At 40.0% G+C, this 26,669-nt stretch overlaps 3 protein-coding genes, 1 long non-coding RNA gene and 1 pseudogene across 4 annotated transcripts; 1 reads left to right on the top strand and 4 right to left on the bottom strand.

Annotated features, from left to right (window-relative positions):
- Positions 1-6,437: 6,437 nt before the first annotated feature.
- On the bottom strand, positions 6,438-10,273 carry LOC119735847. Its single transcript, XM_038209786.1, has 2 exons — positions 7,259-10,273; positions 6,438-6,817 (listed from the first exon to the last, which is right to left on the bottom strand). The coding sequence occupies exon 1, from the start codon at positions 10,271-10,273 to the stop codon at positions 7,841-7,843; it is 2,433 nt and encodes an 810-aa protein (XP_038065714.1). The 3' UTR covers positions 6,438-6,817; positions 7,259-7,840.
- Positions 10,274-10,390: 117 nt separating this feature from the next.
- On the bottom strand, positions 10,391-11,354 carry LOC119735816. The gene is made up of 2 exons (XR_005272228.1): positions 11,212-11,354; positions 10,391-10,770 (listed from the first exon to the last, which is right to left on the bottom strand). It is a non-coding gene; the product is annotated as an uncharacterized LOC119735816 (long non-coding RNA).
- A 317-nt stretch (positions 11,355-11,671) lies between these two features.
- Positions 11,672-16,164, bottom strand: LOC119735815 (annotated as a pseudogene).
- A 984-nt stretch (positions 16,165-17,148) lies between these two features.
- Positions 17,149-19,920, top strand: LOC119735814. The gene is made up of 3 exons (XM_038209754.1): positions 17,149-17,406; positions 17,768-17,926; positions 18,323-19,920. Exons 1-3 carry the CDS (start codon positions 17,271-17,273, stop codon positions 19,345-19,347), a joined length of 1,320 nt encoding a protein of 439 aa, XP_038065682.1. The 5' UTR covers positions 17,149-17,270; the 3' UTR covers positions 19,348-19,920.
- LOC119735813 lies at positions 19,009-25,927 on the bottom strand. Its single transcript, XM_038209753.1, has 6 exons — positions 25,740-25,927; positions 22,964-24,781; positions 22,477-22,638; positions 21,909-22,106; positions 21,658-21,790; positions 19,009-21,097 (listed from the first exon to the last, which is right to left on the bottom strand). Exons 2-6 carry the CDS (start codon positions 24,779-24,781, stop codon positions 20,814-20,816), a joined length of 2,595 nt encoding a protein of 864 aa, XP_038065681.1. The 5' UTR covers positions 25,740-25,927; the 3' UTR covers positions 19,009-20,813.
- Between the last annotated feature and the right edge of the window lie 742 nt (positions 25,928-26,669).

Here is a 26,669-nt window from a genome sequence, read left to right as displayed (position 1 = left end):
TTTAATTCGTGTTTTTACATTCAGTTTTTCCCTGCAATCGTGTTTTCTTCCACTAAATTTTCTACAGGTTAGTGCTTGCGCACTGTCTAGCCTTCCTAAAAAATATTAGGAAGTTGTCCCAATATCCGTTAATGTTTTTGATTAACTTCTGCATTGAAAAAATATCGCTATTTCACATGCCACTTTACCTTTCGCTGCCCGCGCTCGCGAACATTAATCTCTCAAATAGGCCTAAACCTCGATGTATTTTGAGCACGCATGTTCGCTGACTTCGCGTTATTATAATAAGACGTCCAAGTGCTGTGAATTATTCAGTATGAACATTAACATAACAAAGGCACAGGTTTCGTGACTACCTCATTAACTTGACCACGCATGGATGACTAGCTCCGTGAAGTTCGCGAACTGCTCTGCTATTAACGCCGGACAGATATTTGCGAACATTCGCGAACATTTCGTGAAGTCTTTATTGAAGCCTACCTTTAGTGGAAGGGGAAAAAGACTTGCTCATCAGTGTTCAGAAAAAAGAATTTCACTGACACTCTCCATTTGAATGTATTTTTCTTTACAGTTAATACTTAATACCTAGGCAGTTCAAGGGTATTTCCGATGAACTGGTCGCCTTGCACTATCAACTCATAAGTTGATATTTCCTGAAGAGACAACATGGTGGTGTTGATGTCCGAAGTCGTTCCCATGTTTCTGTTGTGACCTCTTCTTCCATAATAAAGTCGGCCACGTCATCATTGAACAGAGTTGATACTCTGATACGCCGGACAGATATTTGCGAACATTCGCGAACATTTCGTGAAGTCTTTATTGAAGCCTGCCTTAAGTGGAAGGGGAAAAAGACTTGCTCATCAGTGTCCAGAAAAAAGAATTTCACTGACACTCAGATCCTTGCTTGAGTGCCTACAATGTAACTCTTGCATTATTGAATGAAGTACTAAACCTCTAATCAGCCTCCTATGAGCTCCGTGCGCTACCAAAAGAGGGCGCCCTTTTACCTAGCAACGACGTCCCATGGGCAGTACATTTCGCTGGTTGACTCGCACCGTTCTTTGTTTGTGACGCCCGTACACCAGGGGATTTGTTCTATGTACACGCAGTGGCAACACACTCCCAACAGTACGTCCTTTGCCGGTGAGGGGGTACTTGTGAACGGAGTGGATAATAAATACTGCATGGAAATGTGGGTCAAGTTCAGTTCAGGTGATCGTGTGGTCATGTGTAACTCGATTGCACGTTCAGGAAATATAGGTACGTATAGGTCAGTGATGGTAAGGTCCACTCCAATAAATCCTGGCCATTTTGCTTCTATTTCCTCCGGAGTTATGCTCAGTGCATCTGTCGTAAGCACACAGCCAACCGCATTGTTGCACGAGAACAGGTGGCTTGCCACCCCAAAGTTGTGTTGGTGTTTGACTCTAATAGCAGAAGCTCTTAAACATTTGATCCTCTTGCCTTGAAGTTTGGTACAAAGCGGGACAAGACTTGCAGTTGGCGGTCTCTTGGTAGCTCCTGCCTGCCTCCTCCCACATTGTGCGGCCCATATTCTTGCAGAAGGCTTTCTGAATCAGGTAAAACAAATATCACATATAAATTGGCTAGAAATATGTAATTTGAGCACACAAATATGTAGTGTTGCGGTTCACAAAAAAGCCATATTTTTTATTTAAAAATGTTGGAGTAACGTGATATTTGATTTTATGAAGTTGAAATGTGTACCCGCCAAGTTTATGACTCCACACTTATTTTGTTCTAATATTGTAGACAGTTTGGGTAGGGGCCCAATTTCAAGATTGAAAGAAAACATGTTTTACCTGCACCAGTTTCTTGACTTCTGCAGCCTCCTTCTTGAGCTCCGCTGTACTTAACACCCTGTCAGCAACTAGCTGCAATAGCTCCCTCACGGTATCTGCCTGCAAACCCGCCCGTGGAAGAAGGGTGTACCTTGGCGATATCGGGAGTAGCAACATATTCCCCTCTTTTGAGCTCCTGACCCTTGAGATCTCCCAGTTCGTACAGCTCAATCATTTGAAGGAAGATTTTGTTTTCTTCGTCGTCCAAGAGAGCAAGAAAGAAAATCTCGCAAAGATTCTTTTCTTACTGAAATTAAAATCCACAAAATACATTTTCACTTTTTTTTTTATATATAAGCACAAATTACAAATTTTATTACACCATCATCGCTACTGTGTACATTATAAGTTCTTAAATGCAGGTATTTTAAAGGCGTTTCTTGGGAGGGGGCACCAGTTTGTGCATAACTGCCTCAATAATAATGTTTTCAACACTGAATGGAACTATTGGATGTATATGTAGTTTATTGGCTTTTTGTTAAATTACGATGGTACTTTGTCAAATAACAAATAACCTGAGTTCTTAATCTTGTGGACTTTAAGATCATCATTTTGATATTCATCTTGCATTTGTAGTACAGTATTTTGCTGCCTTGGTGTTCAGTGCCTTAGATGAAATTGCCACTTCAGCCTCTGAATAGATGGGATTGTTGTGTCCTCTGGTACTAATTTGTAAACTTGATCATGGAGATCACAGAATGACATTGCCTTGGCGAGATACTAAATTTGTCAACTGATGCTCTTGTCACTCAGTTTTTTGTGTAATTTCATGATGGAATTCAAATACGCGAACATGAGCAAAGGAACCGGGGAATTACACAAAGAATAGCCTAGATGTCTGAAAAAATGTTGAACTTCTTTTCTCTCGCTATAGTAAAGAGGGTGAGTCTGCTTCTAACTTAAGCATAAATACATGTAAGCTACAAACAAAGTTTAAATAATGAAAACCAATATTCAACAAAGTTCTACATTTTCTTGGGGTACAGCCTCTTTCCCTTGCTCATGTCAGTTGAATTCTAGCTTATTCCCTGGAACTTCCTCCTTGCAGGCTGCATGCCCTCCCAGACTTGCACAGGAACAGGTTTCTGCTGTACATCCTTCTCTCGTTACTCTCTCTCTCTCTCTTGCTTTTCTTCTTCGCTTTTCTCACTTCACTTTCACCCAGGACTGTTTTGAAGAAAACTATTGACTCATCAGTACATGTAGTGAACGATTTCTGCAGAGCTCTTGCTGCACATGAAGTCATAGTGGGAATGGGTGCTATTGATCAGCAAATTTCATCCCTTTTATAATGGCTTCAAATTGTGCTGTTTTACATAATATTGCAAAATTAGAGCTTACCTTGTAGTTTCCTGTTCCTTTTATAGTTCACTGGCATGTGTAATTATTCTTGCTAACAAAGATTCACTTTATTGATTAATGGTACTTACCTTCTGAACAATTGATGTGGCTTCAAAACAACACTGATCTTTACAGTGTAGGGTAGTACCCTATGACCCTGAGTGCCCTGAAATCAGACACCCCCACACCAGACATTACCCCACAAGTCTAATTCCAAGAGCCCTTCCTTAATGTGTGTGCAAGGACACACAGTGAAAAAGCAGCCAAAGATACATGTAGAACACAGCACTATTACTGGGGGGAGGGGGGGGGGGGCCAGAGACAATGATTTTTGTAAAATTGCCTCAAGGAATTTGGTCAGTGGAACACATGTGGATACAACATGTTCAAAGGAAAAGAAAATCAATAATAATAAGGCCAAAAAAAATACTTCTGCTTCTGATTACATGGGATTTGAAAATAGGGTAGGGAAATAAATTGTTTTGGCCATTTTTGTGTGTGTATGATTATATGGAGGTGTCTGGGTGTAGTCAAGGGTAAAAGGTAGAAATTGATGGTTTTGGGTGTTTTTTCCTCATTTTTCCCATAAAAAAATTAGGGTAGGGGCTCTCAGAATAGGGTAGGTTGGGAAACCGGAAGCAGAACTATTAATTTTTTTGGCCTAATAGAAAGGTAATTTGTGGGGCAAAACCCTCGTTTTTCATTACTTTCAGCTAATTTTATATGCGTAGATTCAAAATTTAAATTTTGTTAGGAATGTCACCTCCAGTGTTAGTATATGGGGTTACAATATCAATGTGCATTTCATTGTAAAATATGAAATACCAGGTTGCAACTTGTGCATGAGGCGTTCAAAGCATAGCAAATACGGACAATAATGAATAACTCTTTACACTTTTTTCCAAATCTGAATGACATCTAGATGCATAAGTAATTACTGCTATTCAACTGGCTGTGAATGCCTCGTTTGAAATATTATAAGAACCACAATTTCATGTATTTGTCCCAGTCCCACTTCAAAGCGAATGGTTCAATTTCTTCTTCATTGTCATGCTTAACCATGAAAAGAGTGTACCCCTGATTTACCATGTCTTCATCTTCTTGACCAATACCACCAAATCCGTTATCTGATAACACTCTATAAGGACAGTTCCTTTGAACCACTTCCTAACTACTTTGCCTGATGTTTCAATTTCATTTCTATGATTAATTCTTGATTGTAAAGAAGTGGATTAAAATCAGAAGTAAATCCTTCATAAATGTATATCTAAATTGCAACTGTATCGAAAAAAGCAGAAAAAGCACTGCGTTAAGACCTACAAAATGTGAATGTTGACTCCTGAATCAAAATACATGCATTTGGCATAAAGAATTAAGGACACCAAAAGTATTGTTCACATAATGAAAGCATACACTGTAGATAAACAGTGAAAATGTACTGTTTTCACGTACATGTATCTCTCTTGTATAGCCGACTACAGCTATAGACTTGCGTTGTCATATGGTTGTGAAGAAAATTGTCCCATGGTACAATGTACGCTTCCTTTAAGTCTTTATTTACAGTTCAATCAAGTAGAATCTATTGCAGAAATGAGGTTTTGATGTACAGATGTAGGATGGAAGTAATGAAGTACGGAAGTACGGAAGAAAGTACGGTAGGATCGAAGTGCGGTAGGAAGGAAGGTTGCTGAAAAACAACAAAATATAAGGGGAAATTACAAACTAATACAAATGGTAGAATAAAGTAAATTGGGTACACAAAAAGGAAATAAACAATTAGATATTAAACTAGTAATAATTAAACTATAAGATAAATGAAGAAAAACTACGTACTTACTACATTTGTACTCTGGGGGTGTTGCCAAAATCGGGTGTCTAACTGTGTGTAAACTAACTGTGTGTAAAACTAATGGTGTATAAAAACAGGTGTTGTACATTGTAGGTTTGGACGCTAGAAACAGAATGATGGGAAAATGGGCTAAAACTATGGTCAATGCACAGACAGTATCCTAACAGGGTGAATTATGGTGCCTTAGGGAATGTTTTGGTCTGGATTTGGGGGAGGTTGCTATGGGGACCTCCACCCAGGCCTGGCAGAATTGGGCAAAACAAGGTCGTACAGGGATCGGGGACTGTGGTCAAGGGATCTTACACTAAATTGTACATCTACATTGTACATGTACATGATCTAATCTAAGCTAGATAATGAGGATAAAATATTTTCTAAACCTAGAGATGATTAAATGGTATTAATTAAAGACAAAATAATAAGAAAAGGTAAATAATACACAACGTCCGCTACACTCTTGATTGCCTACAAATGTAGATGAAATTCAGGCATCTAGCTTGGAAGTCTGCATGCATCTGATTCAGAATCTAAAAGCATACATGTGCATTTTAAGAAATAAAAAGGGAGGATTAATGTTTAAGTACGTTTTATGCATGTATTTGTAACTGAAGATTATCAAAGAGTGCCCATGTTCCTTTTTATTATGGTATTGCATACAGTTTTTCTTAATAAACTAGACAGATTTCAAAGTTTTGACGCACTTATTGTAAAAAGTAGCTCCAATGAAATTTCTCTTGAGCACACCTGTATTATGTCTACAACGTACATCAAAAATGCTTCTGAAACCAAGTGCCTGAGTTCTTTTCACTAGATTATTGCATACAGTTTTTCTTCATACAGATTTGGAAGTTTTGATGCACTTGTAAAAAGTATCTGCAATGAAAATTTATCTTGAGCACACATGTACATAATGCTTCTAAAATACATACATGTACATATGTACATGTACTTGGATCATAAACAATATACATGTTCATGTACATCCTGGACTTTGGTAATTATGCAATATGTCTTAAATATGGCACTGAAGTTTGGCACTTCAACCTATTCCGTCTCTCGTAAATAACCTCACCTAATGACTGTAATACCAAGGTTTAAACTAGATTTAATAGATTATTGAAAGTCACCGAAAATGAAAACAAATACAAACAAAATTTTGTAAATGTATATTTTTCTACTTCCTCGTAATTGATAATTGCTTCAATCTAATCATTAACGATATTGCATAAACACATTCCTTTGTGCCCATTTTGCCATGTAAACACTCATTTTCTTATTTGATCTCATACACAGCTTTTACATGTGACAGCTTTACATGTGTATTCTGGCCTCTGGGAGTGTGGGACGCCCCCTATCCAGTTAGATAACCAGGCAGTCACAAGGAGTAGGTTCGACTTGAAATTTATTCCTTGACATACACATGGTAAACTGTAAACATAATCAAATGAGGAAAATTACAATAAAAAAAGGCGCAAAGGACAAAATAATATAATGATTGACATGGATAATATGAAATAATTTCCCATTACAAACAAAATATGACGACAAGCTAGCAGGTAGATGACAGAGTAACAGACCAGAATGGATAAAATCTACATGTATGTAAGTGTGACACATGAAGTACACAAAAATCGCTTCATCCTCAATGACAATAACATTACACTTCTGAAAGGAATATGCAAAGACTTACAGAGCTGTTGTGTCTCCAAATACACACTGTACTGCCAACTTTTCAGAGGACAAGTCGCATATAGTGAATAACAACCTAGGGAGAATAAGCAACAAGCTACTTTAACAATCAAATCAAATGACCTACAATGCACAAGGACTTACAAAATCACTTCCCAAAAAATGAATAAGTAGGCAAATGTCACTTCATGTCAGAAATCCAAGCCAATTACATGAAAATGTATACAAAGGGGAATATGGCAAAGAGCTACTGCTTATATTATAAACAACATACGAGAACTTGATCTTACACCACACTATGGATTCAAGAAATTTCAAAATCAAACAATGAGAATTAATGCCTTCGCTACATGAGAGAATGGAATGAAAACAAACATGGCTGCCCCCAACAGAAATGAGAATTTCACAAAAATCAAGGATAAGTGACAATTGGAAAATCATAAGTTACATAAAGGATCAAGCAAATGCAAACAAGCTTACTGGTAATTATAATTAGAGCAGTGAACATATTAATTACCTTGCAAAGATAAAAAACAGGAGGGAAACTTGTACAAAAAATACAGACGTGTTTGGTCGGCTCGCGGCTGGCGCCCAGAACGCCCGAAACCTCAAGAGGGCGCTGTTGCTACCTAACGGTCACTCAGTTAACCAAACTGCAAACAGCACACTCCCCCCTGTGATGTGCGCAACATCACAAAATAACCAAATTATCAAGGATCATTCAACTACAAGGTAAGTACAAAGATAACAATACAACAACTTGACAAAATCTGTTAGAATACATGAAATATAGGCAATGAAAATGTGTAATGACAAAACCATCATTGGGGTGGACTACCCTCAGGTTGGAACTGGGCGTTATTCTGGCCCGCAAACAATAGACTTAACAGTTTACCGACACCCTTGAGACTCAACCTACATCACAAGTTCGGGTATGGGCGACGTAAGTTCTTCCTGTGGAAGGCAGGTGCACACTGACCAACTTCGTTGAGCCTTTGGATTTCATCATAACTGTGCCTCTTCTTTAGAGCGACTGATTTGAGTCTTCTCTTGTATCAAAATGGTCAGGAACAACTGTTGGCTGGCTGAGAATACGTTCTTAAAAGTCACAAACTTGCCTGGAGCTTCGACTTGGCTCAAAAACAGTGCTCTGGCGTCCCGTGTTGTCCAGAAGTCCCGTGTTGTGGACTGATATTCCAACTTTCTTGTGGAGTCCATCCAAGCAAGCATCGCCAACAATGACCCATCCTAGGTCCAATCGCTGTGCATATGGAGCGTTATCAGGTCCGTTGATTTGCTCTCTAACCTTGTGCGCTTGTAGCACATCTCTTCCGATGAGGAGGAGAATGGGAATCGCCGGATCGATTGGCTCTATCTCGTTGGCAATTCGTTGGAGATGTAGATGGTGTCGAGCAACTTCTGGTGATGGTATCTCCTCCAACTTGTCCGGAATCATAACGCACTCTCTCACGGAGGGCAACTTGATACATGTTCGACCATCTGTCGATTTGATCCACAGCTTAGTTGTGTCACGTCCTGTGACCTCGATTGAGCCAGCACACGTTTTCATTGCGTAGGTCGTGGGTGGAGAAGATATCCCAAGAAGGTCAAAGAGTTCACCTTTTGCTAGGGTGGTGTTGCTTTGGTCGTCAATTACTGCATATGCTGGAACGGTCTGCTCTTGCTGATCTTCTCTGTACACTTCCACCTTGCAAATCTTTGCACAGGACTTTCCACGAGGAAAGGAGCTGCACAGATCCGTGCATGCGTTGGTAATCTCAGTTGATGATCCTGCCTGAATGTCTGCGCCTTTGCTACCACTCTGTTCTTGAGATAGTCGTGGAGGTATGCGGATGTGCAGGGCGGTGACATGTCTATCACTGCCGCAGTCTTCACATTTGATGGGGTTTTTGCAGTTTCTGGCGACATGCTTCCAGGTCATACAACACTTGTAACACACCCCCAACTCTTTCAACAGCTGTTTGCGTTCCAGTAGGGGTTTCTTTCGGAAGAACCGGCACTCATGTAGTGGGTGTTGTGAGTTATGCAGAACACACATCTGCAAGTCTTCTTCTCTAGGGTTGGTAGCGTTGATGACTTCTGTCTTCCAAACACTGACTGGCTTGATAGACTTCACCTTGTCGCTAGTGACATTAGACTCCGATGCTGTACAGGGTCGACACACCAGAAAACTTGGGTCATTTCGCATCTTTGCTTCTGAATGAATGAAACCATGGAACACTTCAAAGGGTGGGAATAACCTGGCATTGGAACTCTTGTATTTTGATCCATGTTTCATCCACTTGTCTTGGAGTCCTGGTGGTAGCTTTTGAACTATGGGGTTAATGCCATGTGCGGAGTCTAAACTCGCTAGTCCAGGGTACTTCCCCGATTTCTTGAGGTGCAAAACTTCTAGGAGCAAGTGGTCAAGCTGGAGAAGTTTACTAGATTCCTTTGCTGAAAGCTTTGGAAACTCCTGTAGACGTGTCATGACATTCGATTCAATGGCCTCTGGGGAGCCATACGTATCATCCAGCAAACTCCAAATTTGCTTTAATGCCTCTGCAGGTTGGTCAATGTACACCGAGTACAGTGGTTCCACCAGTTTTCTTGAGTCGTTCCCCAACCACTTCATGACAAGATTCAGTTCTTGTGAAGGAGGTATGTTCAGTTCCTTAACTGAACTGACAATCGAAGCCTTCCAGGTTCTGTACATGGGTGTAGAATCGTTGAAGCCTCGAAGGCTCAAGGCTAACAACTCCTTTCTGAACATAATGTTTCCCATCTCAGACATTATGTTAACCGGTTGCTGTTGAAGGCGTTGGTTGGCACTGAAAGGAGAGGCCTGAGGGCTGGGATGGACTGGTTGACTCACAGGGGAGGGTGTCAAGTTGGAATCAACTGACTGACTGACAGGAGGCGATTGTGGGTTGAGATGGGCTGGCCGGTTGACAGGAGATGCTTGTAGGGTGGGATCAGCCGGCTGGATGACTGGAGATGGTTGTTGGTTTGGATGGACTGGCTGGTGGACAGCAGATGTTTCTGGCTTGAAACTGGATGGTTGACTGACAGGAAATGGCTGTGAGGTGGGATCGGCCAGCTGGATGGCAGGAGACGGTTGTGGGTTCGAGTGAGTAACGGCCAAAGAGCTTGAGGTGATGGGCACTACTGGGGGTGGCAGGGTGCGATTGATCTCCTCAGGGGGTGTATCAAAAAGGTTTGAACTTTGTAATGGTTGACCTGACCACCATGGATCGCTTAACAATGGCGGAGAAGCTGCTTGTTTGATTTCCGAGGTCGCATCATCAAGTGGATCGGCTTCTAAAGATTCATAGACCTGTTCTTCAGCTTCTGCCTCTGCAAGTGCAGTTTCTTGCTCGAAACGACACTTCTGTTGTTTCAACTTAAGCTCTGCCTGCTCAAGTTGTTCCATCTCAGCAAGTCTTTGCAAACGAACCTTCAATGCTGCTTTCTTGGCTGATGCTCTTGCTTTGGAAGAGGCCGTGCTTCCACATGAACTGATTGATGACATGTTATCAGCCGTGTTCGTGTCCAGTCGGCGAATTTGGAAATAGCTCTTTTACTATTCTGGCCTCTGGGAGTGTGGGACGCCCCCTATCCAGTTAGATAACCAGGCAGTCACAAGGAGTAGGTTCGACTTGAAATTTATTCCTTGACATACACATGGTAAACTGTAAACATAATCAAATGAGGAAAATTACAATAAAAAAAGGCGCAAAGGACAAAATAATATAATGATTGACATGGATAATATGAAATAATTTCCCATTACAAACAAAATATGACGACAAGCTAGCAGGTAGATGACAGAGTAACAGACCAGAATGGATAAAATCTACATGTATGTAAGTGTGACACATGAAGTACACAAAAATCGCTTCATCCTCAATGACAATAACATTACACTTCTGAAAGGAATATGCAAAGACTTACAGAGCTGTTGTGTCTCCAAATACACACTGTACTGCCAACTTTTCAGAGGACAAGTCGCATATAGTGAATAACAACCTAGGGAGAATAAGCAACAAGCTACTTTAACAATCAAATCAAATGACCTACAATGCACAAGGACTTACAAAATCACTTCCCAAAAAATGAATAAGTAGGCAAATGTCACTTCATGTCAGAAATCCAAGCCAATTACATGAAAATGTATACAAAGGGGAATATGGCAAAGAGCTACTGCTTATATTATAAACAACATACGAGAACTTGATCTTACACCACACTATGGATTCAAGAAATTTCAAAATCAAACAATGAGAATTAATGCCTTCGCTACATGAGAGAATGGAATGAAAACAAACATGGCTGCCCCCAACAGAAATGAGAATTTCACAAAAATCAAGGATAAGTGACAATTGGAAAATCATAAGTTACATAAAGGATCAAGCAAATGCAAACAAGCTTACTGGTAATTATAATTAGAGCAGTGAACATATTAATTACCTTGCAAAGATAAAAAACAGGAGGGAAACTTGTACAAAAAATACAGACGTGTTTGGTCGGCTCGCGGCTGGCGCCCAGAACGCCCGAAACCTCAAGAGGGCGCTGTTGCTACCTAACGGTCACTCAGTTAACCAAACTGCAAACAGCACAATGTGCATTTACTATTTCTTTCATTTTGTACTACATCATGTTTTGTTAGCCCTATTTTAGTAGCAGAAATGCTGATATTATTGACTGAAGCTACGATGGGATTTAAGTACATGTATTGAAATAAAAATATGAAAGAAACATAATGTTCCCCATGTCAATTCCTGAATTTTGGTTTTTGGTTAGCACATGTATAGCCTTATGCTGAGAGTAATTCCCTTTTTCCTTCAGTGAAGAGTGACCACTGTAAATTAAAATCAATGTGGCCACATTCCCTCATTTCAATCAGTATCTTTAATACATATGTACATGCATTGCGCTTTATCTTGAATATTTATTTTCTCTGCGGGAGAGTTGTGGTATCCAAAGGAAGTTCTTCTGGTCGACCTTCAAGTCTGCAATTGCCCCTCTTAGATGCTTTGATGCAAGTTGATGCCACTTGGAGTGTGAGCATGTTGTGCCCGAATTGCTCTACGGTAGGGTTATCATTGCATCCTCCAGCCCCACATTGCTTACTGAAGTACTCTTCGATGGGATCTTGCGAGAACTTCTGACTTTAGAGATGTGTCACGCCAGGTAGTTCCAGCAAAACCTTTGCCATCTCGACAAAGGAGTACACTGAATTTAAAAAATAATTAAATAAAGCAATTATTTATGTAGTTGAAATGTTATGTGTACTTTTAAGGGGAAAAAACTAAGATGCAGGGACTACATTACATTGTATTGACACACTTGCAAACATTTTAGCAGTAATTTTCTCCTGTGTCAACTTCATTTTTTATTTTTTTTAATATTTTTTTTGGAGAGAACATGGATGGGGGATGATTGTATCTTGTTTGACTTTCTCTGTAAAGGGGAGCAAAGTACATGTATTTGAGACACTCACCTGTGATCTTGAGGCCTTCGTGTGTTTCCCTGCTGAGACACATTTTCAGCTTGGCTGCTGGTTCTAACTCCTGGGATTCAGCCTCGTCGTTCCAATCCTTGAAAAAACCAAGAAAGTCCTTCTTGAGCCACTATTTAATATTTAAAGGTTGGGATCTCCTCTTACCTGCAATTAAGGCCAACCAAAAAAAATGGTGTGTTTATGGTAACTCGACCGACCTGGATTTTTTTCGGCCAAATTGCCGACCTCAAACTTTTTATTGCCATTTTGAAGGTTGATATTGATCATTTTTAATGAACAAATTTCAAAAATTTCAAGTACTTTTAATTATTTGCCACGAACATAGACCATTTTCAACACTAAAAACTGACCATGATTTGACACAAACATACCTGTGCAAGCGTGCAACTTTTCCTTGGATCAGCTGATTTCCTCTTTTTGTACTTGGACAAATCTGAATTTCCCCTTTTTTTGTGACTTCCCAGTTGCATGCCTGCTGTGTTAAATGTGCGAAAATCGCGACGATCTCAAAACTTGAATTCTCAAACTACCGGTACATGAGGTACGATTATTTTTGCACAAACGCATCGGGGTGAACTGGTGCGCCTGGCCGACGGACGGTAGGGTTCTCCCCACGAACAAACGTGCGTACTGCGAATCGGCCCGACAAAAATGCCGATCACATTTTTCAGCCCCCGATACGCACAAGATAATTATTATTCACGCCATTAAAATGCACAATATAATCGATACATACGCCATTATTTCATCTTGACATGCAAAATCTTGACAAAAATCCTGTTTTTCTGATGCATGTGTGATCAAAATGCACTCGATGACGGGTTCTGTCGACTGCCAGCTGACAGGCATGCAGCGCATACAGCATGGTACACTGGTTCCCTTCGCGTGCTAACGGAATCAATACTATAATAAAGGACCGGAACCAGTGACTACTGCCTAAACAAACGTCGTACCACGATGATGTTGTGCCGTCGGCCGAAGTTGGATCGTAAAAATACCAAACAAACATCGATGGGGAAAGAGAATTTCTAAGAAAATTAATTCACAGAATGTGATCTTTATTTTCTGTGTATGTGTTTTCCATTAAAATGACGAGATTGCAAAGCTCGAACTCGTGGCGTAACATCATACATGTAGCGTGTTTCTGCAGTAGTGCAAGATTTTCGGCCACGTGGGATGGGCCGTACACAGTGCAGTAATGCACACTGATACTAGGCCGTGAGCACGGCGCGATGTACGTCCGGCCAGACTGAATGTCGGCGGCGGCAGGGGCCGTGATGTATGTTAAGCATATAGTGGAATCACCCACCTCAAAAATATTTTTTATTAGGTGAGGCAAGTTTTAATCACTTTTGATGGCCAGTCTTGATAATTTTCATGGCGCAAATGGAAATAATCCAGGCACAAAATAAACATGATTCCTTGCTCTATGATGCTCCATTAATCAGCACCCCAAAAAAATTGGCGAAATAATTTTTCCGACCTATTGACGCTATTTTGAAAGGCCTGTAATCGGAAGCAAAAGGATTTTTTTCTTGACCTTAATTTCTTAATTTGAAACTTATTTGTAAATGTAATTTTGATTTTTTTTCTTTAATTACAAAAATAGGGGCCTACAAGATCTCTCAAAAATTTTCGGGGCCCTGAAAAAGCGGGCCCCGAACCCCACGCCATGGCTTCGCAGGTTGTTGAATCACAGCAAAACTTCCCCCACAGGTTTGAAAAAATCCTGGGGAGAACCCTGGGACGGTACGAATTAATTTGGAATGAAATGTAGTATCTTGAATGCTTGAATAAAGTTTTTATACAAATATTTTGCAAAAGAACACGCATGAGCCTGCAGAACTGAAATAAAAAAAAAATTTCAAAATAAAATTATTTCCCTACCTACCTACCTGGATTTTTTTCAGACCGTTACCGTAAACACACCATTTTATTTTTTTTGGCCTAATGGAAATTTCAATCTCTGTTACATACAATTCATTTGTTAGATGTTGTATTTTTTTCAATTTGAAATGAATTACTAACAATTAACAATAAATATTTTGATTAAAGAAAACAAAAATACCTTGTTGAAAAGGTTAAGTTTGCAGAGCACACACTTATTTTATTGACTACAAAGTTTTCTGTTTGAAAAACATGTCCATGTAAAAAAGTGTTTTTCACTTCTTAATCCATGTTTTACTTTTGTTAGAGTTTAGAGTGCCGAAGTGAATACAACACGCCAGTCCTGATTTGAAAATCACAGGCGTGTGGAAAAAGGCACACCTGGATTATTCTAGGCGTGTGGTTTTTCTAGGTGTGTGATTTTCTAGGTGTGAGATTCTGTGGTCTTGGGAAATTCAGGCGTGCAATTATTCACACTTCTCGGGAAGCTTTTAGGTGTGCGATGGCGTGGGGGTGCAATCGCATGCCCAAATCAGAAGGACTGACACGCGTACAATTATGAGAGTAAAAGATATTAGCACGTGATTCAGCCTGTTAATCAACACGCTCCCGTACTCCATGGTACTACACTTCCCAGTTCTAAATAACGTCACACTTCGGTACCCTATATGACTTTGTCTTCATTATTTATGTTGCCTTTATTATTTATGTTGTCTCCATACCTCAAATCTCCAGTCATCAGTGGATCTGTAGGGTTCCAAAGCTGGCTTCCTGAGGCAGGTACCCTTGTAGGTATTCGAAACGTTCAGACAGTCAAAGAATTGGTCAAACATTTGAATAAACTTCACCAATGACTCTGTCCCAGGTTTTTTCTATGTCTCCAGCGCATTCGCTACAGAGCTACTCATGACCTACAGATGGAAAAAAAGGAAAAGGGGTTGAATTATTTTTTAAAAGGGCAATGTAGACCTATACAAAGGAAAAAGGAGAAGAGAGAGTTAAACTGTCACTCCAAAAAAATCCTAATTTTTGTTTGGATTGCGAGACATCTTTAACATTTATACATGTACATGTAAATGCAGCATTGCAAATTTTCAATTGACCAGCAGGATTATGATCAAAACTTTAACCGGCCCGCAACCCATTCAGTTATGTGTACCTGAGCAGCCATGTAGACTCGCATCCTCAATGATGGTGTAAGGTGGAGATGTTCATGAGTCAGCTTGGGGAGATGTCCCAAGCCAGGTGACTGTCGATCCACACCAACGTCCCATTCATACAGCTGAAGTAACTGCACCCACAAAACAGCTTGTTTATTGAACTGCAGCATTGGGAAAGAAATGCAATAATGTTATTTCAAAGAATTTTTTTTTAAGGTTTCAAAATATATAGGTTATTACTTAATTTATATAGACGTATATCACAATGACAGGTGACTTTGGGTTGACTGGCGTTGCAATGAAAAATTTAAAAAAAACTTACCATCAACGTCTTGGTCTTGTTGTGGTAGCCTGAATTTTCCAGGTTGTTGCGGGTTGTCATGATCAGATGGGGGACATCACAAATGAAGAAGAGTTGGCGAGACTGGGTTGGGTCAAAGGGGTGTGTGCAGGAATGAATAGGGACTCCATCTGTATGGCGGTCTTCATCGTGCAACCTATAGAATTTCCTGTTTGACGAGGCACCGTCAGAGACAAGAGCCCGCACTTTGAAGCCTGCAACCTCGAGGAAGAAAATAGCCTCCCAGAGAATTGAGCAAAGCTGGTCACTAGTGGCACCGATACTTGGATAATATGCAACAGCAGCATGAAGATTGCTGAAAATCACCCTGACCTTCAAAACCAAGACATGGGATGCTGGTGCCTTTTTTCCCCTCGGCATCTCCTCTCGAAGTTAGCAATCTCGTTGGCGATGCTGCCTACATCTGTAACGCCGATAACTTTGCCTGACCTGACAGAAAAGCCCAGTCCTGCCTTGATTTTCATTTCATCAAACAGAACTGAAATATTCTTCTCGTAGAGTAGGCAAATTTATTATGTTTATGTGAACATATTTCCAAGATTAAGTGCATGTGTTTTTTTAAGATGTGACAGAAGTCGACTAGCATTTCCATTAACGAGATGGTCACACTTTGGACAGATATAGCCCATCCTTGAAAGCTATCTGTAGATGCCAGAGATATGAAAAACTCAATAAGTTACTGTACAGTTATGTACCTGGTCATCTTTTAGCTTGTTCAGGTTTGCCAAAATCTTCATTCTTGGCCCCACAGGTTTTATCAATTCTTTCACAGTCTCAGCATCAAGCAGAAGAAAGGCCTCTTTGTCAATGAAATTTTCTGTAGAATATAGAATGTATTTAATAAAATTAATTCCAATTACATTGATCGTGCAATAATAAGCCATCAATCTGCATCATATTGCGGCAGCGAAACTGTTTTAATTGTACATGTACGATTGTACCTATATTACCAGGGTGACAACTGACAAGCGACATTTGCCAGAAAAGCGCTGGATTCGTAAAAATAAACCCCAGAAAATACTAGATGGCAATTTTCTTAACTTTTCTATGTTTTTGTAATTTTTTTCATTGCCCAGTATTAATTTTTGAGTACAGCAAAGCTGATGATCCGCCATGCTCCAATAAATGCCCATCCCCCTACATTTATTTTGGAAATATTTATTTTATGTTAATTCTTGCTCTAAAAATAAATGCCATGTTGCCAACCCCCTAACTACATAGCACAGTGATACACCACAGTTTTTAAACCCGAAATTTGGTTCCGGCGTAACAAATTGAATGCAGCTTTAACTATTGGAGTGACACTGTGATCAATGTCTATGTGGTAGCATGGAGGAAGGAATTAACAGGAGTTTGAACGACCATAGGATCAAAGGTTCAGGGTTCGTTGCCGCGGTCGTAAAAACAGCAGCAGTCCAGATCCGATAAACACCCGTGAGCGCTATCAGTAAATCAATTAGCGGTTGTTACGGGCTCCGATTTGAGCGATTTGAGCGACGTTTCTGACGAAGAATTCGATGAAAATGAGGTGGCAGAACTCGACTACGAGTCCGAAGATGACGGTCGGCAGTATTGTGTGTGTGGGGAGCCTTCAACCATGGAGATGATCGCGTGCGATGATGATCAGTGCACCGTTGTGTGGTGGCACTATAGCTGCGCCGGTGTTTGTGCCGATACAATCCCAGACACCTGGGTTTGTAGTCGATGCCTCCCTGGAACGACTGAAGAAATAGGTAGGCCTATGTGGTAAAAGTATAGCGAAGAAAATAAACAGAAGAAAAAATACTTCACTTCAGTGATTTTGGTCAACATGAAAAATTGTGACATGTATTTAATTTTGGCTAAAAATAATTCCTTCTTTAGTTCTTTCGCTGTCGTTAGTGTCAATTGTTGTTAATATTTTTTTATATTTATTCCCACTTGAATACTTGCCAAGCACCATAGTTCAATAAAAAAAAAATTGAAAGATATAGATATGCAAATAATAACAAAGATGGATGTAGGCCTATAATTTAGTTTGAACCGTTTTATTTTACAGAGCATCTGATCCAACATGTCCAAGACTTATTTGTTTAAAAATCTTTTCCCCTACAGATTCATCTCCTGGTCCTGATCCTACAGTTTCAAGACCACCTCGTTCTCGGAAAACCAGACAGAAACCAAAGAAGACATCTGAGACTACAGATGCAGTGACCACAGACGCACAGCCATCTGCAAAAAAAGACAAAAAAGCTCGAAAGCCTCCAAAGCCTGGTAAGTGATTCATACTTCATGTCTTCTTAACATTTAACAGAAATGCATGTTTTGAATACATGTATGTGTTTGGGGCATTTGTATCTCCAAAACACTATGTACATGTACATACATTTACATAAAATCTCGATTTGGCAAATCTCAATGGAACAAGCTCAAAATTTGAGTTAAGCAGACTTTTCAGTTAAGAAATAAGTTGTATCATTGTTATACTTCTGAAGGGAATATATTCTTTGTTTGGCTTAACAGGAGTTTTAAGTTATCAGAGTTTGACTTATTGAGATTTCATGATATTTAAATAATTAAAGTTTTAAAATCCACAATCCTCCTGCCATGTTTAGTCCAATGTATGCACAATGTAATAATATAATTTTTCAATCATTTTGTTTGCAATAGCTGTAAAACGTCCCGAGGCAAAGTTCTGTGAAGCTGATGCACTTCAGAAAGCTGACCATTACTTCATGTCTGGACTACAGCAGCTGCAGCAGCACCCAATCTGCCTTGGAGTCTACCCCACCGCGGTCTGCATGCTGAGTCTCGTCGCGAGCTTGATGGCCAAGACCAACACCGAAGCATTGCAAGATTTCTGCGCGGCTACAGTTAGCGGATTGTGGTTCGTCATAACAGCCGGAGATTCTAAATATCTTAAGCCAGAAGGCTATGAGATTCTTTGGCGAGCCTTTCACAAGTACAGACCGGAGGTAAACGATAAGTGGATAGAACTTTTGCAAGCCATGGGACTGTACAGAGAGGGGCAGCATGTCCACCTTGTTTGCCAATTTCTATTGCAGGCAGTTTTACACGCTATCATTGAAGATAGAAATAAACAAGATAAACCCATTGACAACCCAGCTGAAACAAAGTCTGAGAGCTTAAGTCCTCAGGAGGAACAGGTTTTGAGATATGTATCTGGATATATTCCATTTTCTCTGTTCAAAAACTTGAATAAACAAAAAAATGACACTGCTATGACATACTGTAAATTCCTTAAATCCTGGAAAGTAGACTGTAGTGATGAAACTGCAAGGACATTTCTCCAATACACAAACGACTGGATTGATAAACAAAATCGTGGTGGGTTATTTCGTGTCTCTGATGGGGTATATTTATTGTTCCGAGCCATGGAGCAGGAGACATGCAAGTATTTGACCAAGAATAATCTAAAAACATTTCAAGGATGTGATATTCAGAGCACGCTTTTGAACAATATTAAAGGTAGTCATCGAGTACAAACCTACTGGTGTAGTCTAACACAAGGAAAGATAACAGGGGACACTTCAACAAACTTACTGAACATGACTGTGAAGAAGTGGATAAAAATCAGAGCAAAAGCTTTCATCAATGTGTATTTAAACTTGAAGAAAGCAACACATGGAAATGTTGGGAAAAAAGCAGAAAAAGCTCTGCGTAAGGATCTGTAAATTCTGATACATGTACATCGTACTTTGCAAGTAAATCAAGTGTCTGGATTCCATATCTCAAAATTGTAATTGTAAGCATGCCACCCAACAAGCTGATACACCAGTTCACAATATGCATTACTATATTCTAAGTAGCTTTTTGTTATCATTTAGTATTAAAGGGAATTTGATGTACAAGTAGCGATACTCGAAAGTTTTACAGATATGCAATAACATTTCAATGCTGACAGCTGACAGCATCGAAGTACAAGTGCTGTACATATTCATTGTTAATGTAATTGTATCATTAATACATGTACATGTATACTAATAAAGGTTTGATCGCAAACATGCCTTTGTAGATGCAATGTGACATATTTTTTCCTCCTTTAATATTCCCTGTACTTAATACCCACATTATTATTATTATTATTACATCTGTACAATGTATTTTGAATGGTGCTTCTGTACATTTTCGATCCTTTTCATTGCAGCGGCCATCGTGTAATTGCTTTTTCCCAAACAGAGATACACGCAATACTAGTGCATGAACATTCAAACTCACTGAATTAAACAAACACTAACAGCAAGGTATCATTTAATTTGTAAATGTCTCTATTTTGTTAAATCAACCTTTGGAATGTTCGCTTTCTATCAGTAGTACAAGAAGAAATGTCAAGATTCTAATCACTTTATCCCTGCGATAACACATGGGAATGAAAACTGTATAGCTACATGTATGATGTATTACAATACTTTGAATTCATTTATATGACAGACTTGGTACAATCCCTCAAGTCTCAGATGACACTCCCATGTTACTCTTACCGATATTTACAAATGTATAGTTTTGCAGAGTAACCATGCCAATGAAACAATTTATGAAAATTAAATCCATGCTGTACAAACTGTGACAGAAAGTGACACATTAAAAGAAAAGGAATATGAACTGAAGGATCCTCTTAATTATTTAAATTCTGCGTGTCAGTTATTTTACAGGTTTACTGCAACCACTTATGATATGACTCCTAAAAAAACTCAATAAGGAATGGCAATTTTTTTGGTTCATCATAATTGGCATACACTACACAAGAAAGCTGAACATTTTAGGCTGATTGGAAGCATACGTTAAAGTCGAAAGAATTGAAATGAGCATCAAACCGTTGATGTTTCAGTTTGACGATATCAGATGTTAAATCCTGCAGTCCTTGCACTGTATTTTTTTTACCAAATGTGAGAAAAATTTGGTCTTTATATCATGCATGATATAAAACATTATTTTGGGAAAGAATGTTGCAACCTGGCGCCACTTTTTTCTTAATACATCATCTCAATAATGGTTAGTCATTAAGAAAATGTTGAAAAGCCATGAATCTGGGGCCGAGAAAACTTTCCAATATTGTAAGGAAATACACGATTTTTTTCGTAACTCTCCATACACTTTGTACACAACCGCTGAAGTGGCATCTGGATACTACATTCTTTCTTTACTTTCTCCGAGGAAGAGGTGTGCTATCAAGAGCAGCCACTTCATCTGCACCCTGTACTTTGCAGTTGCCTCTCTTCGATGCTTTGACGCAGCTGGATGCAACATACAGGGCCTGCATGTTATGACCAAACTGCTCGACGGTCGGGTTATCGCTGCAGCCACCTGTGCCACGCTGCTTGCTAAAATACTGCTCCAAAGGATCCTGATTAAATTTCTCGCTTAGAAGAAAAGTCACACCAGGAAGCTTGAGCAGCAGCCTCCCTAGCTCGACAAATGAATGCACTGAAACAGAAAATCCAAAATAGGGATTTGTGTTAAAACTTTGAAGAGCCAACTGTCGTGTACACATGTATGCATACACTGTACAAACAATGTCAAGACAAACTTTTTAGGTACAGCATGCATGGAGGAAGGAAGGAATTCCTTCCTCCCTGGTTACAGCAAACAAAAACCTTGGTCCCGACTGTGTATTTACATGTCGTCGCGTCAGTGCAACAAAGGTTGTATTGCTACGTCCATTTACTTTGTGTGCACATCCGGGTTATTTTAAGCGAGATACGACCTTTTGACATTATTAAACTGGAGTTTCGTGTAAGTGCAATTTTAGGAGATACGACCTTGTTGCAGAGATGACTAAAACAAAAAGGGAAATGATTCAAGCAAACCATTGCTCACAGATTTCGTAAAATAAAACAAGACTGTGACATTCTACTTTGAAGTTTTACAGTTACAATTAACTGCATTCATTGGAAATATAGTTCACAATGTATATGGTATTGAACACACACAGGATGGATTGATGGCAGTTATTGGTACCGTTTCTTAAACACTGTTGATCTAACCTGTTATTCTCATCCCCTTGAGAGTTTCCTTGCTGAGGATCATCTTCGCCTTGGCTGTCTTATCCAGGGCTGGGTGTGACTCGACTTCAGCCTCCCATTCATCAAGGAAACCAAGGAAGTCGTGCATCAGCCACTGTTGACAAAAAATGAAATCATCTAAAAATTATAAATGTAATACCAAATCACTGTGGTAATACAAGACAGTTAAAGTAACACAACAATTGGCATTCATTGAGACATCTTCTACTTACGTCAAATCTTTTATCCTCAGCACTGATGTAAGGTTCCAAGTTGGGCTTCCTGAGGCGAGCGTAATCGTAGGCATTGGAGACATTTAGGCAGTCAAAGAAGTCATCAATGTATCTGATGAATTTGATGGTGGACTCCAGACCAACCTTGCCTGCCTTCGTCTGTGCATCAAGAGTGTTGGCAACCGTGGAGCTCATAACCTAAAAATCAATTAGAATGATTATACTTCCTGTTTCACTGTCTGTACACACTGGAACTGTAGGTTGTGACGGTACAGTTGCCACCTTAGCATAAACAATGTTGCCACCAGTGGGCCAACAGACTTCAACGCTGCAACTGTTTTCTTAATTTCTAAAACAAAAAAATCCCAATAGATTTTGATGACGGCTTTGCTTTGTAAAAATTTGCAACTTCAGAGTTTATGACCTTCTGGGGTTCCCATGTTTTGAGTGCTTTTAAAAGGGGGATTTTTAAGCACGTGTTCAATCATGCAATAACTTAAATCATTTTTGTTTGCACTAGTACGGAGATTAATTGATAAAATCAAAACCACGTCAATTAAAAGCTTACCTGTGCAGCCATGTACACCCGCATTCTGAGGGACGGAGTTAGGTGCAGATGTTCATAGGTTATCTTGTGCAGGCGACGGAGACCCGGTGAATGGCGATCCAAGCCGACATCCCACTCATACAACTGAAGGAGTTGCGTCCACTTGATGTCTTGCTTATGGTACTATGAAAGAAATACACAACACAGCCCACAAAATAAATAGATGTACTTAATAGCGCAAATATCACTTAGTTGTTTGCATCAAACAATTCTATGGACCACAGAGAGCATTCTGAATTGGATTTTGTAAACAATTCTCAAAAATTTATAGTTTCTTTTTAATTACAACCTTTTTGATGCATGTGGGGACTACTGTATGATTAAACAATTTCAGCATCCCATACCCAAGCACTCCTTAAAATAGATTTCTGTTTAGATTTTTTTTTCTATTTTCTTGCTGTTTATATACAAAATATGAAAGACAAAATAAAACAAACATGAAACTCACGCAGAGTGTCCTTGTCTGCCGATTGTATCCCGAATTCTCAAAGTTGTTCCTTGTTGTTTTCAGCAGATGGGGAACATCGCACAGGAAAAAGATTTTCCGGGTGGGGTCAAAGGGATTCGGAGTGCAATACGTTGGCACACTCGTCTCAGAACTCTCTCCGTGTAACCGATAGAATTTCCTATTTGGAGAGGCTCCATCGGACACCAAACCCCGAACCTTCAGCCCAGCTGTTTCTAACCACAAAACAGCTTCCCACATGCACGGGTACAACTGGTCGCCTGTGATGCCGGTAGTTGGGAAATACGCCACTGGAGCACGTAAAGAACTGAAAATGCCCCTCACCATCAGAACCATGACATGAGTTGCTATGGTTGGCTCCTCGTCTCCTCTGCACCTCCTTTCAAAAGCAGCAATCTCGTTGGCCACACTCCCCAAATCAGTGAAACCCATGATTTTCCCAGACCTCACAGAGAAGGCCAAGCCTGCTTTCACCTTCATTTCATCAAATAGAAGAGACACATTGCGTTCGAACTCAGGAACCGTCTCCAGATGCCAGTCCTGATAAATCCTGGCAAGCATAGAGGCATTAAACCCTGTAGTGAGGCTGGCAAAATGGCTGTATGAATGCAGCGTGCTCGGGTGGGGTAGCTTAAGAAAGCCTGAATCACAAAGAAGACCATACCCTGCTGAAGACTTGCTCTGAAGGGCAATGCACCATCTGATAATGGCAGGATGCCATCGCATCTGTTTGCCCTTCAGAGCCGACTCCTTTTGCTGTTCCCATAACAGCCTTGCTGGGGAGCTCAACCCAAGGATTTTCTTCATCTCGTCATCACAATCACCTACTGTCGCTGATAACTGCTTATGCTGAATTCCATCAACCGCCACATTCTCCTTTTCCAGCATGGAGGCTACTTTGTCCTTCAAGGCTAGACTTCGTCGTTTCAGGTTTCTCCTTTCGGTCTGCAGAAGGGACACTTTCTGTTGAAGCTGTTGATTTGTCAAGTTCTTGTTTGGAATTGTGGAATCGACGGACACATCCTTGAACAACTTTCCTTTCTCCCGACTTGCAAGGACCATCAAGTCACTCCGATGAATCCGGCACACATCACACCGGGGCCTATTACTAAGAAGGAGACATTTGATGTGTCTAATTGTCCCCTGACAGTAGATGTCATTGGCTGTAATCCTGATTGGCATCTGACCTTCTGCCCCCTTCCTTGCCTCCACAACGCCATGAAGATCTTTGTTTCCCTCACAAACAAATAGTGAAGACAACTTCCGCAGCATATCCTGGAAATCTTCCACACTCAGAACCCTTGGGTGTCCACAACAGACGGGAAGGTCCCCTTGTGCAACAATACCGGCTACAATCAAACGCCACGTACAGTCATCAAATACTGTAAAAAACACAGAGGGCATACCCTCACCATCCATCTTCATGACTTGAAGACGGCTATCTGTCAACCATGTGTTGAGGCCTGCACTTCGAGCTGCTTCCTCCCATTCAACTTTCGCCAACGTGGCCGTGGTCGATTTTGAAGAGATCCCTTCACCCCTTGGAAAATTAGAAACTTGGATGTTGAGGGAGGCCTTCTTCTTTTTCTTTGTTGCATCCCACCATCTCCGCAACTTCATCTTGCACGGTCTGCAAATGTAGGGTGGATGATTCCCAGTGACATCTTCTTCTACGTTGATGTTCAGGCCAGCTCGAATAATTTTCGAAACATCCTCCTTCCGTGTAGGATTTCGATGTGATTCCGACCGCCTCAAAACCCCACATAATCTACACAAGTCTTGCAACTCTGGACCCGACATCTGCATGCAATAAATAGACAGAAAATAATAGGGAAAAAAAATGGATCAATGCTTCTCAGTGTAGTATTCTAACATTTGCTTGGAAAGTGGAAAAGCTTTAAAGCGAAATTGCACGTCCTTATAAAAAATAATACATAAATAAAATAATAATCATGACATTCCTTTTAACTTTATTTTAAATCTTAAAATGAACCACAAAAAATTAAGTTTAAAGAAAATAGTTAACTGAAATGTCACAATTAAGAAGAAAAAAAAATAAACGTATGTAATTAATGATTGAACATGCAGAACTTGAAGTACATGTTCCGATTAAAAAATGGTGTAAATGGTGAAAGTGTTGATTTGTAGTTAAAAAATTAAACAGAGACTTAACAATCAGACAATGATGTGCATTGGCCCTAAAAAAAATCTAACTTCTAAAACCTAAGATTCTTAGATTTAAGAATAAAAAAATTAAAATTAAGTAATGAAGTGAAATATAGTTCTGTAACCATTTTCGTAACCAAATATTTTTTTTTAAATCCTGATCCAAAATAAAAAAGATTTCAGCAATTAACGATAATAAGAATTATTTAAAACATTTGAAATAATTGTTGCCATTATCATTCAATCATGATTATAAAAAAAAAATTCATCACTGTGTCAATACTGTCATGACTAAAAATATTTTTGTAACGAGATTGGTCTTTAAAAAATAGCCTTCTAGAGGGTAAAATAATGTTTGTTTCCCAGTGGTTTCCCCAAACAATGTTCGTAGCAACGCGTAAAATACATTAAAAAAAAAATCGGAAGGTCGAAAACGAAGTCCGGTAAAAATATTGCACGGGACTGCACACCTTAAGCACACAAACGAATGGCTAAAATACAGCCTGCCGATGCAACCTTTCGAGTTTCAGCCGTCGGAACTTGTCGGAAATGCGTCAAAATCAATAAAATATGTATTCATAATTTTCCTTACCTCTCAATATGTCATTCAAAGAAAGATCGATGTATTTCCCTACGGGAAAATCGGATTCTGGACATTTAAACATCAGAAGATCGAGAATTTTTCACCGCATTCGCTAGAAAAGATGGCGCATGAAAATAACAGCTGGGGGGTTACTGCGCATGCGAAATGTATGATTGTTCGTGCATTCGTGTTTATCAACCCTTGTACCACGAACGATTGTTAGCTCCAATGATGCGACCAGGGCGGCAACGAAGCCTGTGCACAGAGGAGTCTTATCGCGGTCGTAAAACACTTGGTCAGTGGGCGCACAGCGGGAGGCCTCCATGCCTTTTTCACTGGTCAGCCAGGGTCGCTAATTGGTCAGTAAATACCCTGTGGCGGCTTGGCGGGCCGTTCAAACTCCTGTTAATTCCTTCCTCCATGGTGGTAGTGACCTGGTAGCCGACCAAGGCCAGTGAATACGTCTTTGTACTCACTGAGGACCTGTTCCTTGGTTTGAGTCGGTGACTCTGTCACTGCATGCACTAAGCACTCCTGTGCGAACTGCATTAGTCCCAGAGCTTCTGCTGCTTTACCTGACAGCAGAGATGAGGGGGCATCCTCCACGATCTCGAAGTGGATTTTCCTGGTGACCCCTTTTATCTGGCATCTCAAGCTGGCAGCTCCAACAGGATGAATTATTGTGCCATTGTACAGTTTCAGTTTAGTCTTTGATGGCACCGGAGGCATGTCACTGAGCTGCTTGTAGTCTGCCAGCCTCATGGTGCTGCAAGTTGCACCAGACCCTCACCAAAGTGAATGCCTTCACTAAGTAGTCGATAAGTAGTCAAATAAGCAGTCATTATAGGCAGTCTAACAAGCATTTTTTATGTAGTCATTTTTTGGTCTTCATGCGTTTCATACAGGGCTTCGAAGGCTTAATAGGTCTTCGAAGCCCTA

This window comes from Patiria miniata, unplaced genomic scaffold (genome assembly GCF_015706575.1).
Source record: "Patiria miniata isolate m_02_andy unplaced genomic scaffold, ASM1570657v1 HiC_scaffold_29, whole genome shotgun sequence".
In the NCBI taxonomy this organism is placed as follows: Eukaryota; Metazoa; Echinodermata; class Asteroidea; order Valvatida; family Asterinidae; genus Patiria; species Patiria miniata.
Note: the sequence above shows the minus strand (reverse complement) of the source record. Positions and strands in the feature narration are given on the sequence as shown.